Consider the following 12,500-nt stretch of genomic DNA (forward strand, 5'->3'; position numbering starts at 1 on the left):
GTGTTAAAATAGTTCCACAATAATTACGTGAAATATTTATGACAGGTTCTATAATGCCAGGCAGACTGTGTCTGGTAGTATACCCATAATGCTCTAAACACTCGAGAAGAGTCATACTTCCACTTTCTCATTTTCGGTAAATGGGCATAGGGATTTGGGGCTTTAGGAAGATCATGATTCATGACTCCAAATACATATCTATTCCCATGAATGATAATGCTTTAAACTTTGAAATGTTAGGGGGCTGCCTTAAACCTGACTCTTACAGGCTTCATAATGATTATATTACCCTGTTGTTGTAGACCTCAGTGTTACCAGTGTGTCTGCACTGCATAAAGGCGGATTACAGGATGTCTTTCCTGCTATCATGGATCCAGACAGGGGCTTGTCATCGAAGGATCTTCTTGCCGAATCTATCATCTTTCAATCTGGTACATCTCCTGCCAGCCCTGCTCAGGCTGTAAGGCAAGGGCTCCCAAACGGGGTCGGGAGCTTTTTCGTCGTGGAGGTACTGGGGCGTGGGGTCTCAGAAGGAAAGGCTTGCGTAATATCCATAAACAGATATGTACAGGTCTATGATCGCAACATTAGTGGACCAAAAAAAGTTTGCCATTTGGAATGTGATGGGGGACGGGGGTCACAAAAATATTCTTAGATCCAAAAGCGAGTCCCAGCAGAAAAAAAAGTTTGCTAAGCACTGTTGTAAGGCATGTCTGAGCCTGCCTGCCTGGCTTCTCTGCAGTTTCCTCAATACCCAGGGAGGAGGTGTGGAGCCTGGGGCAGGCAGGCTCAGGGGGGTGGTTGGGTGGTAAGGCTGAGGATGTGTGTGTCCTTCTTCGATGATGGCTGTGGTGAGATCTGCAGGCTTGCCTGAACAGCTGGGTGAAGGGGGTGGCTGGCATCGAGCTAAGATGATAGTGGTGGTGGTGGTGGTTGTTGTAAGCTTGCATCAACAGCTATGTGGACAGCTATGTAGGTTGGGTTGGGGATGTGTGTGTCGAGCGAGGATGGTGATGTTGGTTGTGATACACGCAGGCATGCCTCAATAGCTAGATTGGTTGGGGGAGTTTGGGGGGATGGTGGTTATGGATGTGCGCGTCTAGGAAGGATGATGGTGGTAGTGACGCGAGGATCAGCTTCAAGAGGGGTGGTTGGATACTTAGATTGGGTTTGGTCGGGCATGTGTGTGTCTAGCAAGGATGATGAGGGTGATTGTGATTGTGATACCTCCAGGCTTGCCTCAACAGGCCGGGAGAAAAACAGCAGCAGGGGGTTGCAGGGGGTCCCAACGCAATCAGCATGGAGCTCTAGCAGCAGTGTGTCCCCAGCCATCTCACCCTCTCTCACACTCAACAAGCTGCAATAGACATGGCCTTCACATACAGACAGCAAGAGCAATACTCATCAGTGGGTGAGAGACACACGTACAATATTGCCAGATTGGACGGTTTCCCACCCATTAAGGGGCTGTGTAGGATAACCATCTGCAATGCTGTGTAGGATAACCGTCTTTAAAAAAGGTATTGGGTGGGTTTTTCTGTAGGTATATGGCCATTGAAATCAATAGAATTTAGTTTAAATGGGGTGGGATTTAATGCCTCCAGGCAGTATTTTCACACCCGGCCACCCTGTAGACGCACACGTACAGTACCTCCCTCAACTGATGCAAGGCCTTGGAGATTTTGCCTCACTCCACTCACAACGGTGGCTGAGAACGCCTGCAATTCTGAAATAGGCAAGATAACACAATAGACCCTAGTAACAGGCACCTGCAGAGCTGAGCTGTTCAAGGTCTAACATGAGCAGAAGGGAATGGAGGCTTTTCAGCTGAACATTTTAGAGAGTGTGTGTGTGTGTGTGTTTCTTTTATGCACTATGCCTGCATACATCCACGTGTTCTTCTTTAGAACCTTTCTGTGAGTTGTTCTTCAGAAAGTTTCTTTGCCTTCTTTTTTTATGCTGGCTTTCTGAGTTATACTGAGTGTACTGAGTGTTCTTCTTTAGAGCACTTTCGACTGCGTGTCCTTCTTTGGTGTTCTACTAAGTGATTTTTTTTTCATCTTGAGCACACAACCTAAGTGTTCTTCTTTAGCTCTCTAGCAAGTGTTCTCCTTTTGCACATGTCTGTGGTGTCCCAGTAAGTGTCCCTTCCTGCTGCTGCCATACAAGAGACTACGCAATGCAATAAGAGATTATCACTGTTCTAGAATTTCACAGTGTTCCGAAGCAATGTAATAGAATAGAATCGATGGGAACACTTCTAGAACTCTGGCATTTGTAACGGGAGAAGGGGATTTGCTACAGCACTGCACCGCCTTTGACAACCTTACCAAGGAGGTAGAGAGATAGAGAGAGTAAGGTCTGCAGTTCAATAGTTGCTGACGGGGGGGATCGGTGTGGAGGGAGGGGCGAGAGAGGATATGCACCCCCAAAATATTCTCGAAGATCCCCGCGGTCGTTTGTCTTACAGAAGTGGGGCAGCAGTTGTATAGGTCCCCCCGTCCTGAAAATGCCCTCCAGTCCCGTTTGTTTCCGCCCCTGGAGAGCTGGCCTATTTCTGCACCACCTGGCTATGACTTTGCAGCTCTACAGTGCCTGTAACCTTTGGTGAAGGCTGACGCATAGGCCCTGTGTTCTGTTGAAATAAGCATCAAGTAGCCTGCTAGCATAGTGAGTAAGATTTGGTGTACACAAAACGCGTACACAAAAACATCCCCAGTAGCCCCTATGTTCTGTCGAAATGAGTTGTATTGTCAAAAATAAATATCCAGTAGATTGTTATCATAGCCCTAACCCTTAGGGGTCTTGCACACTAGGGCGGTAAAGCGTCGCGGAACGGCCGCGGTTTTTACCGGCGTCTGTGAAAATACATTGAAACATATCTGTCCTTACACACCAACCGGCGGTAGTTGGGCGTCAGTGGCGCGGGGACCGGCTCTGCGCCGTGCTGCAATTGGAAAATAAAACTCGAGCGTATTTTTCACGCCGTCGACCGGCGGTGTCTCATTCAAATGAATGACAAAGTAGCCCGCTAGCTTTGGCTGTGGGGGGGGGGTTTGAACAGGATTGACCGCGCACACCGACGCGGTCAGTGTGAAAGGCAGAGAAAAACACACCGGCCGAAACTAAGCAGAAAGACCACGTTCGTCCCGCGACCGTTCCGTTCGGCTTTGGTATGTTTGACCCCTGACGGTAGGGACAAAGGCGAAGGCAAGCGAAAGCAAGCGAACAGGAGCGAAGCGAAATGAAATGATTAAAGAAAGTTTAATGTTATGCAAATGAGGAGCGAATTCACCTGCCGCGGCCCAATCAAATCAACAACATAACTGTTCCATTCCATTTGATTCGCTGCGACAACCTGATGACGGTTGGATTTCGCCTCTCTTCGCTTCGCTTGCTTCGCCTCCTATGTGTCCCTACCGTTATGCTGCGGTCACACCGTCAGCGTTGAAAGAGCTAAAACGCTGCTGACTCCTGCCTGGAAAGCACAGGTCAGGGAACGAGGGAAAAGATTCAACTTGAAGCGTTCTACCAAGAATCTCGACCAACCGAAGCTCGTGTTTAGAAAAACAGCCATTCCATTGGCTGATGCCTGCCGCCGCCGGGCTCATTACCTATTTTTAGATGAAGTTCAACTTCTGACGCCCTTGGCTTTTGACGCTTTTGACTCTAGGCACGCTTTGCAGCTTTTAACGCTTCTGCCGCCTGCTCTCCCATACAAAGTCAATTACTTCCGCATCTTTCCACGCGCTCAACGCAGGCGGTGTGACCGCGCGGTAACCCTAATCCCAATCCACAAGCAGTCTGGTTTAGCTGGACGAGATTGGGTAGTTCAGCCCTATCAATAGGACGTCAGCATTGGCTGCTCCAGTCACCACGGCAACTAAACTAAACCACACAAAGGGAACACACATACAAAGATCATTTCTCGACTGAAATATATATTTTAGTTCCCACACTCAAAGGCACTAGATGAAAGAGTTTTTTTCCTGCTTTTATTAATTCACACAATGAGGGCGAAGTGTGCAATTTTATTAGAAGCTATGTGTGTTTGACGCACAGAGGGAGCTGCCTGCCTGCCTGCCTGCTTGCATGCCGGCCTGCCTGCCTGCCTGCTTGCATGCCGGCCTGCCTGGCTGACTGACTGCAACTTCCTGCATGAACTGACAAATGCAGTGTTCATTTAACACTATCTATTTTACCATATTTATCTATTTTAAATTCTTCTGTATTGCATTAGGTCCCAAAGTACTTGAAATAACACTGCATTTTTACTGTGTGCTTGCCTGCCTGCCTGCCTGTCTTTCTCCACCCCTGTCTACCTGCCTGCCTCTCTCTGTTCCTGTCTGCCTGCCTGCATGTCTCTCTGCCTGCCTGCCTAACTCTCTCTGTCCCTGCCTGCCTGCCTGCTCACTGGCCTAACGGTCTGCCTGCCTATCTGCCTATATGTTTGCCTGTCCGCCTGTCTACCTGTCTACCTGTCTATGCCTGCCTGCCTGCCTGTGTGCCTGCCTGCCTGCCTGACTGCCTACCTGACTGTCTACCTGTCTGTATGCCTGTCTGTATGCCTGCCTGTCCGTCTGTGTGTCTGCCTGCCTAGCTCTCTCCCTCCACATCAGGGCATGGGCACTGGAGGGCCCTGCAGTCTATCTCTCCACAACATGATGCAACAGCAGCAGCAGCAGCAGCGGCAGCGGTTGCCATTTAAGCCGTTCTCTCCCAGCAAATTCCCTCAATTTGCCCGAGAAAACGGCGGCAGACGGAGTGCAAAATGGAAACAGAACGCCTCAATAAAGAGGCAGCCGTATAAGGACCTCAGGAGGAGCGCTCCACCCAGCAGCGTGCATGCTGTGTTTACAAATCACCCAGGCCGGCCGGGCCCCATCACCATGCCTGGAGGCCTTTAACCGCTCCTATGCAAGGCTGTGTGTGTGTGTGTGTGTGTGTGTGTGTGTGTGTGTGCGTGTGTGTGCGTGTGTGTGCGTGTGTGTGCGTGTGTGTATGTGTGTGTGTGTGCGTGTGTGCGTGTGTGCGCGTGCGTCCATGTACGTTTTTGTGTGTATGCATGTATGAGTGTGTGCGTTTGTGTGCATGCATGCATATGGTTACTCTATTTGCTTGTCTGATTACTATGTAAATGGGGAACACTTTATGTGGGTTACTTTAACAAGCATGTTTTTTTCCTGAGATGATCAGCTTACCTTCAATCAGATGGCAAGTGAGAAAAGGATGACTAGCAACAGATCGATTCTGAGGTAAAGACTTACTCTCCCTGTGGCACATTGGTTTTATAATGTTGCATAGTGTGTACACTATGTTACGTAACTCACTGTCGGCCATGGAAAGCCTGAGGTATGATAGCACCCAAGGTCCACCAGAACATCAATACAGTCTCTCTCTCTCTCTCTCTCTCTCTCTCTCTCTCTCTCTCTCTCTCTCTCTCTCTCTCTCTGTCTCTCTCTCTCTGTCTCTCTCTCTCTCTCTCTCTCTCTCTCTCTCTCTCTTTCTCACTCCCTCCCTCTCTCTTTCTCCCTCTCTTTCTCACTCCCTCCCTCTCTCTCACACACACACACACACAATCTCTTTCCATTCTGCTTCTCACACGCTTCTTGCTGTGTTTATCAGTGCATTTTCTGACTTGCGGGAGGAAGATTGAGTGTTTTCTGTAAAACCAATGCACTTTTCAATGCTCTCAATGTTTTCATTGCACTTTTCAATGTTTTGCATGTGTCATTCCCGATATTTATGTGCCAACCCCTTTTGTTTTCTTTCATGCCCCCCATAGCTTTGCTTTGTCTGCTTGTATTGTTGCATTTGTGGGCACACCAGCATACATTCTTAGCAACTATATTTCTATACTGCTGAAATGGCAAAAGAAACTTGAACTTGAAACTTGAACGTTCCCATTCCATAGAATAGCTTATCGAGGAGCAATGTAATGCAATGTAATGCAATAGCACACCGTACCGTACCCACCGGAATCCACTACGCCATACTCCTCACCAACACACAACAAACAAATACAACACACTTTATACCCACCACATCACATATGAAAGCGAAGTGAAAGCCCATTGGGAAACTCCAACTCCCATTGTCATTGTGACACAGCACTCCACAGCACACAAGTGAACACTGCACACTGCACACAACGAAATTGCATTTATGCCTCACCCGTGCAAGGGGGGCAGCCCTCAGTGGCGCCCCATGGGGAGCAGTGCGGTGGGACGGTACCATGCTCAGGGTACCTCAGTCATGGAGGAGGATGGGGGAAAGCACTGGTTGATTACTCCCCCCACCAACCTGGCGGGTCGGGAGTCGAACCGGCAACCTCTGGGATGCAAGTCTGACGCCCTAACCGCTCACCCATGACTGCCCATATCACATCAGACTGCATATTCACACCACACCAGTCTGTGCACCAGTCTCTCCTCTTCTCTCAGCATCTGTCTCTCACTTTCCCCTCGTGTTTTCGTCCGTCTGTCTTGCACTTCTCTGGCACACTTTTCATTCTGCCCATCGTTTATTCTCTGCACATCCTCACAACCTCTCTCTCGCTCTCCCTCTCTGTCCATCTCATTCTCCAAAACAAATTGCTTCTCAAATCTCTGCCTTTTCACTCCCTGCCCTCCCTCTCACACGCCTACTCCCTCCTTCTCTATCTCCTCCTCCTTCTTCTCTATACCACCCTCACCCACGTCTCCTCTCTATCCATCTCTCTATATATCTCTGTCCTTCTCGCTCCATCTCCTCCTGCTCCTCCTCTACCTCCTCCCCTCTATCTCTCCATCTCCTTCTTCTCCATCTCCCTCAAGATTTTCCTACTCCTCCTCTTTATCGGTCTCAATCTCCTCATCTCTCTCCCTCCCTTTCTATCTCCTCATCCTTCTCTCTATCTTTCTCTCCACCTCCTCTATCTCTCTCTATCTCCCTCCCGATCCTACGCCATCTCTCTACCTCTCCCTCTCTATCTTCTTCTCTCTATTTCTCCTCTTCCTCCTCCTCCATCGCTATCCCTCTCTCTGCATCTTCTTCTTTCCATCCTCCAGGTTTTCACTACACACACACACACACACACACACACACACACACACACACACACACACACACACACACACACACACACACACACACACACACACACACACACACACACACACACACTCAAAAGATGCACGCACACACGCTCACACCTCTGTCCAGCTCTGTCCACCCCTTCAGTGATTGCTAGCTGTTTCCTTTAGTGAACAACCTCAGTGGAATACTACTCAATTACTCCTCTCATCTCAAGTGGGCCTTAGTGCCTATTGTATTAAATACAGTTCGCAATCCCCTTGTCTCAACAGCGGAACTAGAACAGTACTCTACTGACTAATAAAAAAAACTCTCTCTCTCAACTCTCTCTCTCTCTCTCTCTCTCTCTCTCTCTCTCTCTCTCTCTCTCTCTCTCTCTCTCTCTCTCTCTCTCTCTCTCTCTCTCTCTCTCTCTCTCTCTCTCTCTCTCTCTCCCGTCCACCCTTTCCCATCTCATCACTCTCTCATTCTCCTTCTCCCTGTGTCCAAGTCTGTTTGTTAAGCTCTCATGTGGAGTACACCTGCCTCTCCTCCTCTACATTGTTCTCATCTAATCTATCAATCGCAATTTCAACCTCTCACCCACACACCCACCCACCCACCTGGTCTTTTGTCAAATTAAAATTCAATGGAATCCAATTCCATTCGATTCAACTCAAGATAGCTTTATTGGTATGGAAGTGAAGCATTGTGAAACTAATGTATCTACACCTTTACACATGCTGACATGATAACCTCCCTATCTCTATTACACACACACACACACACACACACACACACACACACACACACACACACACACACACACACACTCTCTCTCTCTCTCTCTCTCTCTCTCTCTCTCTCTCTCTCTCTCTCTCTTCTCTCTCTCTCTCTCTCTCTCTCTCTCTCTCTCTCTCTCTCTCTCTCTCTCTCTCTCTCTCTCTCCCTCCCTCACCTGTTCCCGTAGTCTCTCGGTCTCCTCCTGGTACTCTGCGAGCTGCTTCTTCCACTGCTCCACGCTGGTGTTGGCCTCATGTAGTGCTGCCACCAGCTTGGCGTTGCTGTCCTGCAGCGTGAACAACTCAGCCTCCATGTTGATCTCACAGATGGACCTGCAGACATGCACACATGGACAGACAGACAGTCAGAGAGATGCACCTAACCACAGAATAGTCGGACAGAGAGACAGACAGGAAGGCCAACAAACAGACAGACAGCTAGACAGAGGGACAGACAGATACACAGAGGGAGAGACAGATGTCAGATCAGGAGTCCCATAGAGCTAGGCAGACAGACAGACGGGCAGACAGACGGAGAGACACACACAAATAGGAAATATGGATACACAGACAGCCAGCCAGACAGATAGACGGACAGACTGACAGAAAAACAGACAGATGGACAGACAAATAGAATGACAGATAAAGAGACAGTAATACCAAGAGTCACATTCATACAGGACAGACAGACAGACTGTTCATAAAGACAGACAGATATAAGTTCACCACTGATTGACAATCATACGCTCCCATTGGTTATGTTTGTTGATTTGTTTCATCAAACCAATTCAATCAGTCTGTTTATACTTCATTGTTTGGTTTAACTGTAATCAATACAAAACACAATCACTGAATTTTGAAATAAATAATTAGACAAAAATGGCATTGTTGACTTGAAATAATCATGTTTTTGGACAATCTCATAATGAACGTCATGTACCAGGCCGTGTTCATCTAGGAGGTGATGTTTTTATCCATTTACTTACTCTAGTCACGTAGCCCGACAGCCTGGCATTGGAAACATCGCTACACTCCCTGAGTCTCTTTATGGCATGTGTTTGTTTATGGTTGATATTTTCATGAGAGCTGTATTGTCTCTTTGTTTCTTCATATGACATCAGCGCTGTCATTCCTACAGTAGTTTTTTGTTTCTTCAGTGACAGTTACTCTGTTTGTAGTTTATAGGTGTGCCTGTTTGTTTGTTTAATGTCAGCAATGCAATGACTTTGTTTATACCATTAGGATAATATTTTATAGTAGCTCCGTGGCATTGTTTGTGGCATTGTTTGTCTTATATTCAGGGTTGGGGAAGTTACTTTTTAAATGTAATCCGGTAAAGTTACAAATTACTCTTTCAAAAATGTATTCAGATCGTCGTGGTATTCTTTGTAAGTTTCCCTATGGAGCAAATGCATTGATGCATTGATTGTGGCATTTTCAAAACATCCAATATGTTAATAAGGTAGAGCATTATGTACAGACAACATATCAGTTGTTAAAGTCGAGCAGAATTATTGTTTTGAGGTAATTAAGCTGATGCATCAAATTCAAAGCCCTCTCCACGCTGACACACAAAAAAAAATCCATCTCAAAAACATCCTGCGTGTCATTTCCAAACGTTCTGCAGTACACGGAAACCGCCACAAGAGAGCAGCGGTCAACAACAAGTTGATCACAGCTCGGCGAAAAATGCAAAAATGGAGTAGAAGCGGTTTCCCTGACCGATGCTGAGATATCGTCAAATTGCAAAAGGTTTGTGTACAAATTTCCGAAATAAAACTCTACATCCTTTAATTTGAACACTTGCTTTGTGCAATTAATCAAGGAAGAGTTTATATTTTTACACCGTGTTGCAGAGAGATCGTGCTAAAACTGATGAAACATACAAAGCGGATTCCAAAAAAGTTGGGACACTTTGTATTTTGTGAATAAAACCAAAAATCACAACATACAAGCCGCGGCATAACAATAAATGAATAAATAAATCAGTTAATATAATAATTAAATAAATAAAAGGGACCAAAGACGCAATTTCGCAAGAATTGTAATCCTGTTAAGTAATCCCCATTCCCACTGAATGTAACTGTAATCTGAATACATATTTTTTTGCTTGTAATGTAACGGATTACAATTACATTGATTTTGTATTCTTTTACCGTAACGCCGTTACATGTAATCCGTTACTCCCCAACCCTGCTTATATTGCATCAGCAGTGATATTGTTGTATTTTGCTTTATGGCAGTTAGAGAAGTCACATTGATTTTTTTTCTTCATCTGTTTTAAAAATAGCACATGATTTCTTTCACTGGGTTGGCCTTGTCCTTTTCTATTAGTGATACCTTGCTCATGTCTATTGATCGCTATAAGGACTGTCTGGGAAATGAGAACCACATTGCGATGAAGTGTTTTTTTTTTAAACCATGATCCTCAATGTCAAGGGGACAGAGAATTAATTGCTGACCAGCGTGTGTGTGTGTGTGTGTGTGTGTGTGTGTGTGTGTGTGTGTGTGTGTGTGTGTGTGTGTGTGTGTGTGTGTGTGTGTGTGTGTGTGTGTGTGTGTGTGTGTGTGTGTGTGTCGTGTTCGTTAGAGGGTCCAAAATTTATCTCGACCGTGAGTGTGTGAGTGTGTGTCTGTGTCTGTGTCTGTGTTTTTATGATTCGTTAGAGGGTCCACAATCTATCTCGACTGTGTGTGTGTGTGTGTGTGTGTGTGTGTGTGTGTGTGTGTGTGTGTGTGTGTGTGTGTGTGTGTGTGTGTGTGTGTGTGTATGCACAGTGCGTGAGTGCATGTGTGCGTGCAATTGTGTGTGCGTGTGTGTGTGTGTGTGTGCGTGCGTGCGTGCGTGCGTGCGTGTGTGTGCATGTGTGTGTGTGATTTGTTAGAGGGTCCGCTATCTATTTCTGGGAGCTCAAAGCTCATCGCAGCGTGACCTTCCCAATCCACACAACGCTGACCGTAAGGGTGTATGTAATCAGAGGAGACAAACAATTCAGCATTTGCGTTTGTGTGTGCGTGTACGCGTGCATATGCATACAAGCTCTCTGTCTCCTATGATTTGATAAGGTGTGGCAGTGTAAGTGTGTAAGAGAGAGAGAGAGAGAGAGAGAGAGAGAGAGAGAGAGAGAGAGAGAGAGAGAGAGAGAGAGAGAGAGAGAGAGAGAGAGAGAGAGAGAGAGAGAGAGAGAGAGAGAGAGAGAGAGAGAGAGAGAGGTGTGTACTGTACACCACTAATCCGTTTTATCATTTTGTTTATTTCATTAACTACAACCTTAATGAAAGAGCCCCAGGGAGAAAACAACCAGATGCAATTAAATTCATTTGCCCCACTGGACTCCGACCTAATCTACAATTGATTTCACAGGAGAGAGAGAGAGAGAGAGAGAGAGAGCGAGAGAGAGAGAGAGAGAAAGAGAAAGAGAAAGAGAAAGAGAGAAAGCTTAAGAGTGTGTTTGCGCATAAGAGTAAGATGTGTGTGTGCATATTGTATATGTGTGATACTTAAGATTGCAGAGTGCTCTAAGCCAAAGTGCATTCTCACAGAATAGGCTGGCTGGCGGTGGTAATGGTAGTGGTGGTGGTGTGTGTATGTGTGTGTGTGTGTGGTGGTGGGTAAAATGGGCTGTAGGTTCACCCTGAGAGCATCTCCATCCTGTGTGTGTGTGTGTGTGTGTGTGTGTGTGTGTGTGTGTGTGTGTGCGTGCGTGCGTGCGTGCGTGCGTGCGTGCGTGCGTGCGTGCGTGCGTGTGTGTATGTGTGTATGTGTGTGTGTGTGTGTGTGTGTGTGTGTCTATGCATGTGTGTGTGTCTGTGCCTGTGAGTCCGTGTGTGTGTGTGTGTGTGTTTTGTTAGCACTAATGCACCTGTGAATGGAGCTGAGCCCATCTACCTGTGACTAATCCTATTAGGAAGTGATTATAAATTACCCCTCGGGCCCCGACATCCATTCACACTCGCAGCAGAAGAGTACAGAGTGCCGGAGCCTGCGAAGGGCATAGTGGAGTGTCGGTGACGTCAGAGATGGTACCATATAGAGATGTCACACAAAGCACATCCTGTTTTCAACGGGTTTCTCCTCTTAATGACATACCCATTTCTTTCCTTTTTCGTGTTTTTTATATAATTTAATTTTTTTTTTAACAAAATTTCTCTTGCAACGACAATACAAGCCTTAATGTGAATCATTGCAAATTACTGTGACATTTAATATGCTCCATCAACAATGTCAGAGAGAACGGCAAATGAATAAAATGTTTAAATGAAATTGTGACTGGACGCAAACAAATGAGTATGACACTGAATAGGCATTACAGTTAAGATCAAAGAGACGCAGAAGTATTTTTTCTCTCTCTCTCTGCTGGTACGGTTCATTCAGTAGCAACCATTTTCAGCATGGCATTAGGATCGAATTACAAGGGATTTACTGTACACTTTATAAAGTCCCAGAAATTCCCCCTAAAGCCCTCTGAGGAAGACACAGCAACGTCAAAATGTTAGTCTTGGCACTGCTCCCAATAAAGGAGAAAAGTATCCATCTGAAGATGCGCCGGAGACTTTCTTTTCTACTTGAACTTATTCCTCTCCCATGACGCACCAGATTGTGAAGTGCAGGAGCACGGAGAATATACCTTACTCTTCTACATCCCCTAAATCCCTATTCTGAAA

At 46.3% G+C, this 12,500-nt stretch overlaps 1 protein-coding gene across 1 annotated transcript in view; it reads right to left on the minus strand.

The window, feature by feature from the left end:
- LOC134451446 (homer protein homolog 3-like) overlaps positions 1–12,500 on the minus strand; it is a 92,044-nt gene that overhangs the window by 10,894 nt on the left and 68,650 nt on the right. Inside the window, exon 7 of the mRNA XM_063201916.1 lies at positions 8,012–8,168. Within this exon, the coding sequence (XP_063057986.1) occupies positions 8,012–8,168 (157 nt within the window). The remainder of the gene's footprint in view (positions 1–8,011; positions 8,169–12,500) is intronic.

This window comes from Engraulis encrasicolus, chromosome 6 (genome assembly GCF_034702125.1).
Source record: "Engraulis encrasicolus isolate BLACKSEA-1 chromosome 6, IST_EnEncr_1.0, whole genome shotgun sequence".
Classification (NCBI taxonomy): Eukaryota; Metazoa; Chordata; class Actinopteri; order Clupeiformes; family Engraulidae; genus Engraulis; species Engraulis encrasicolus.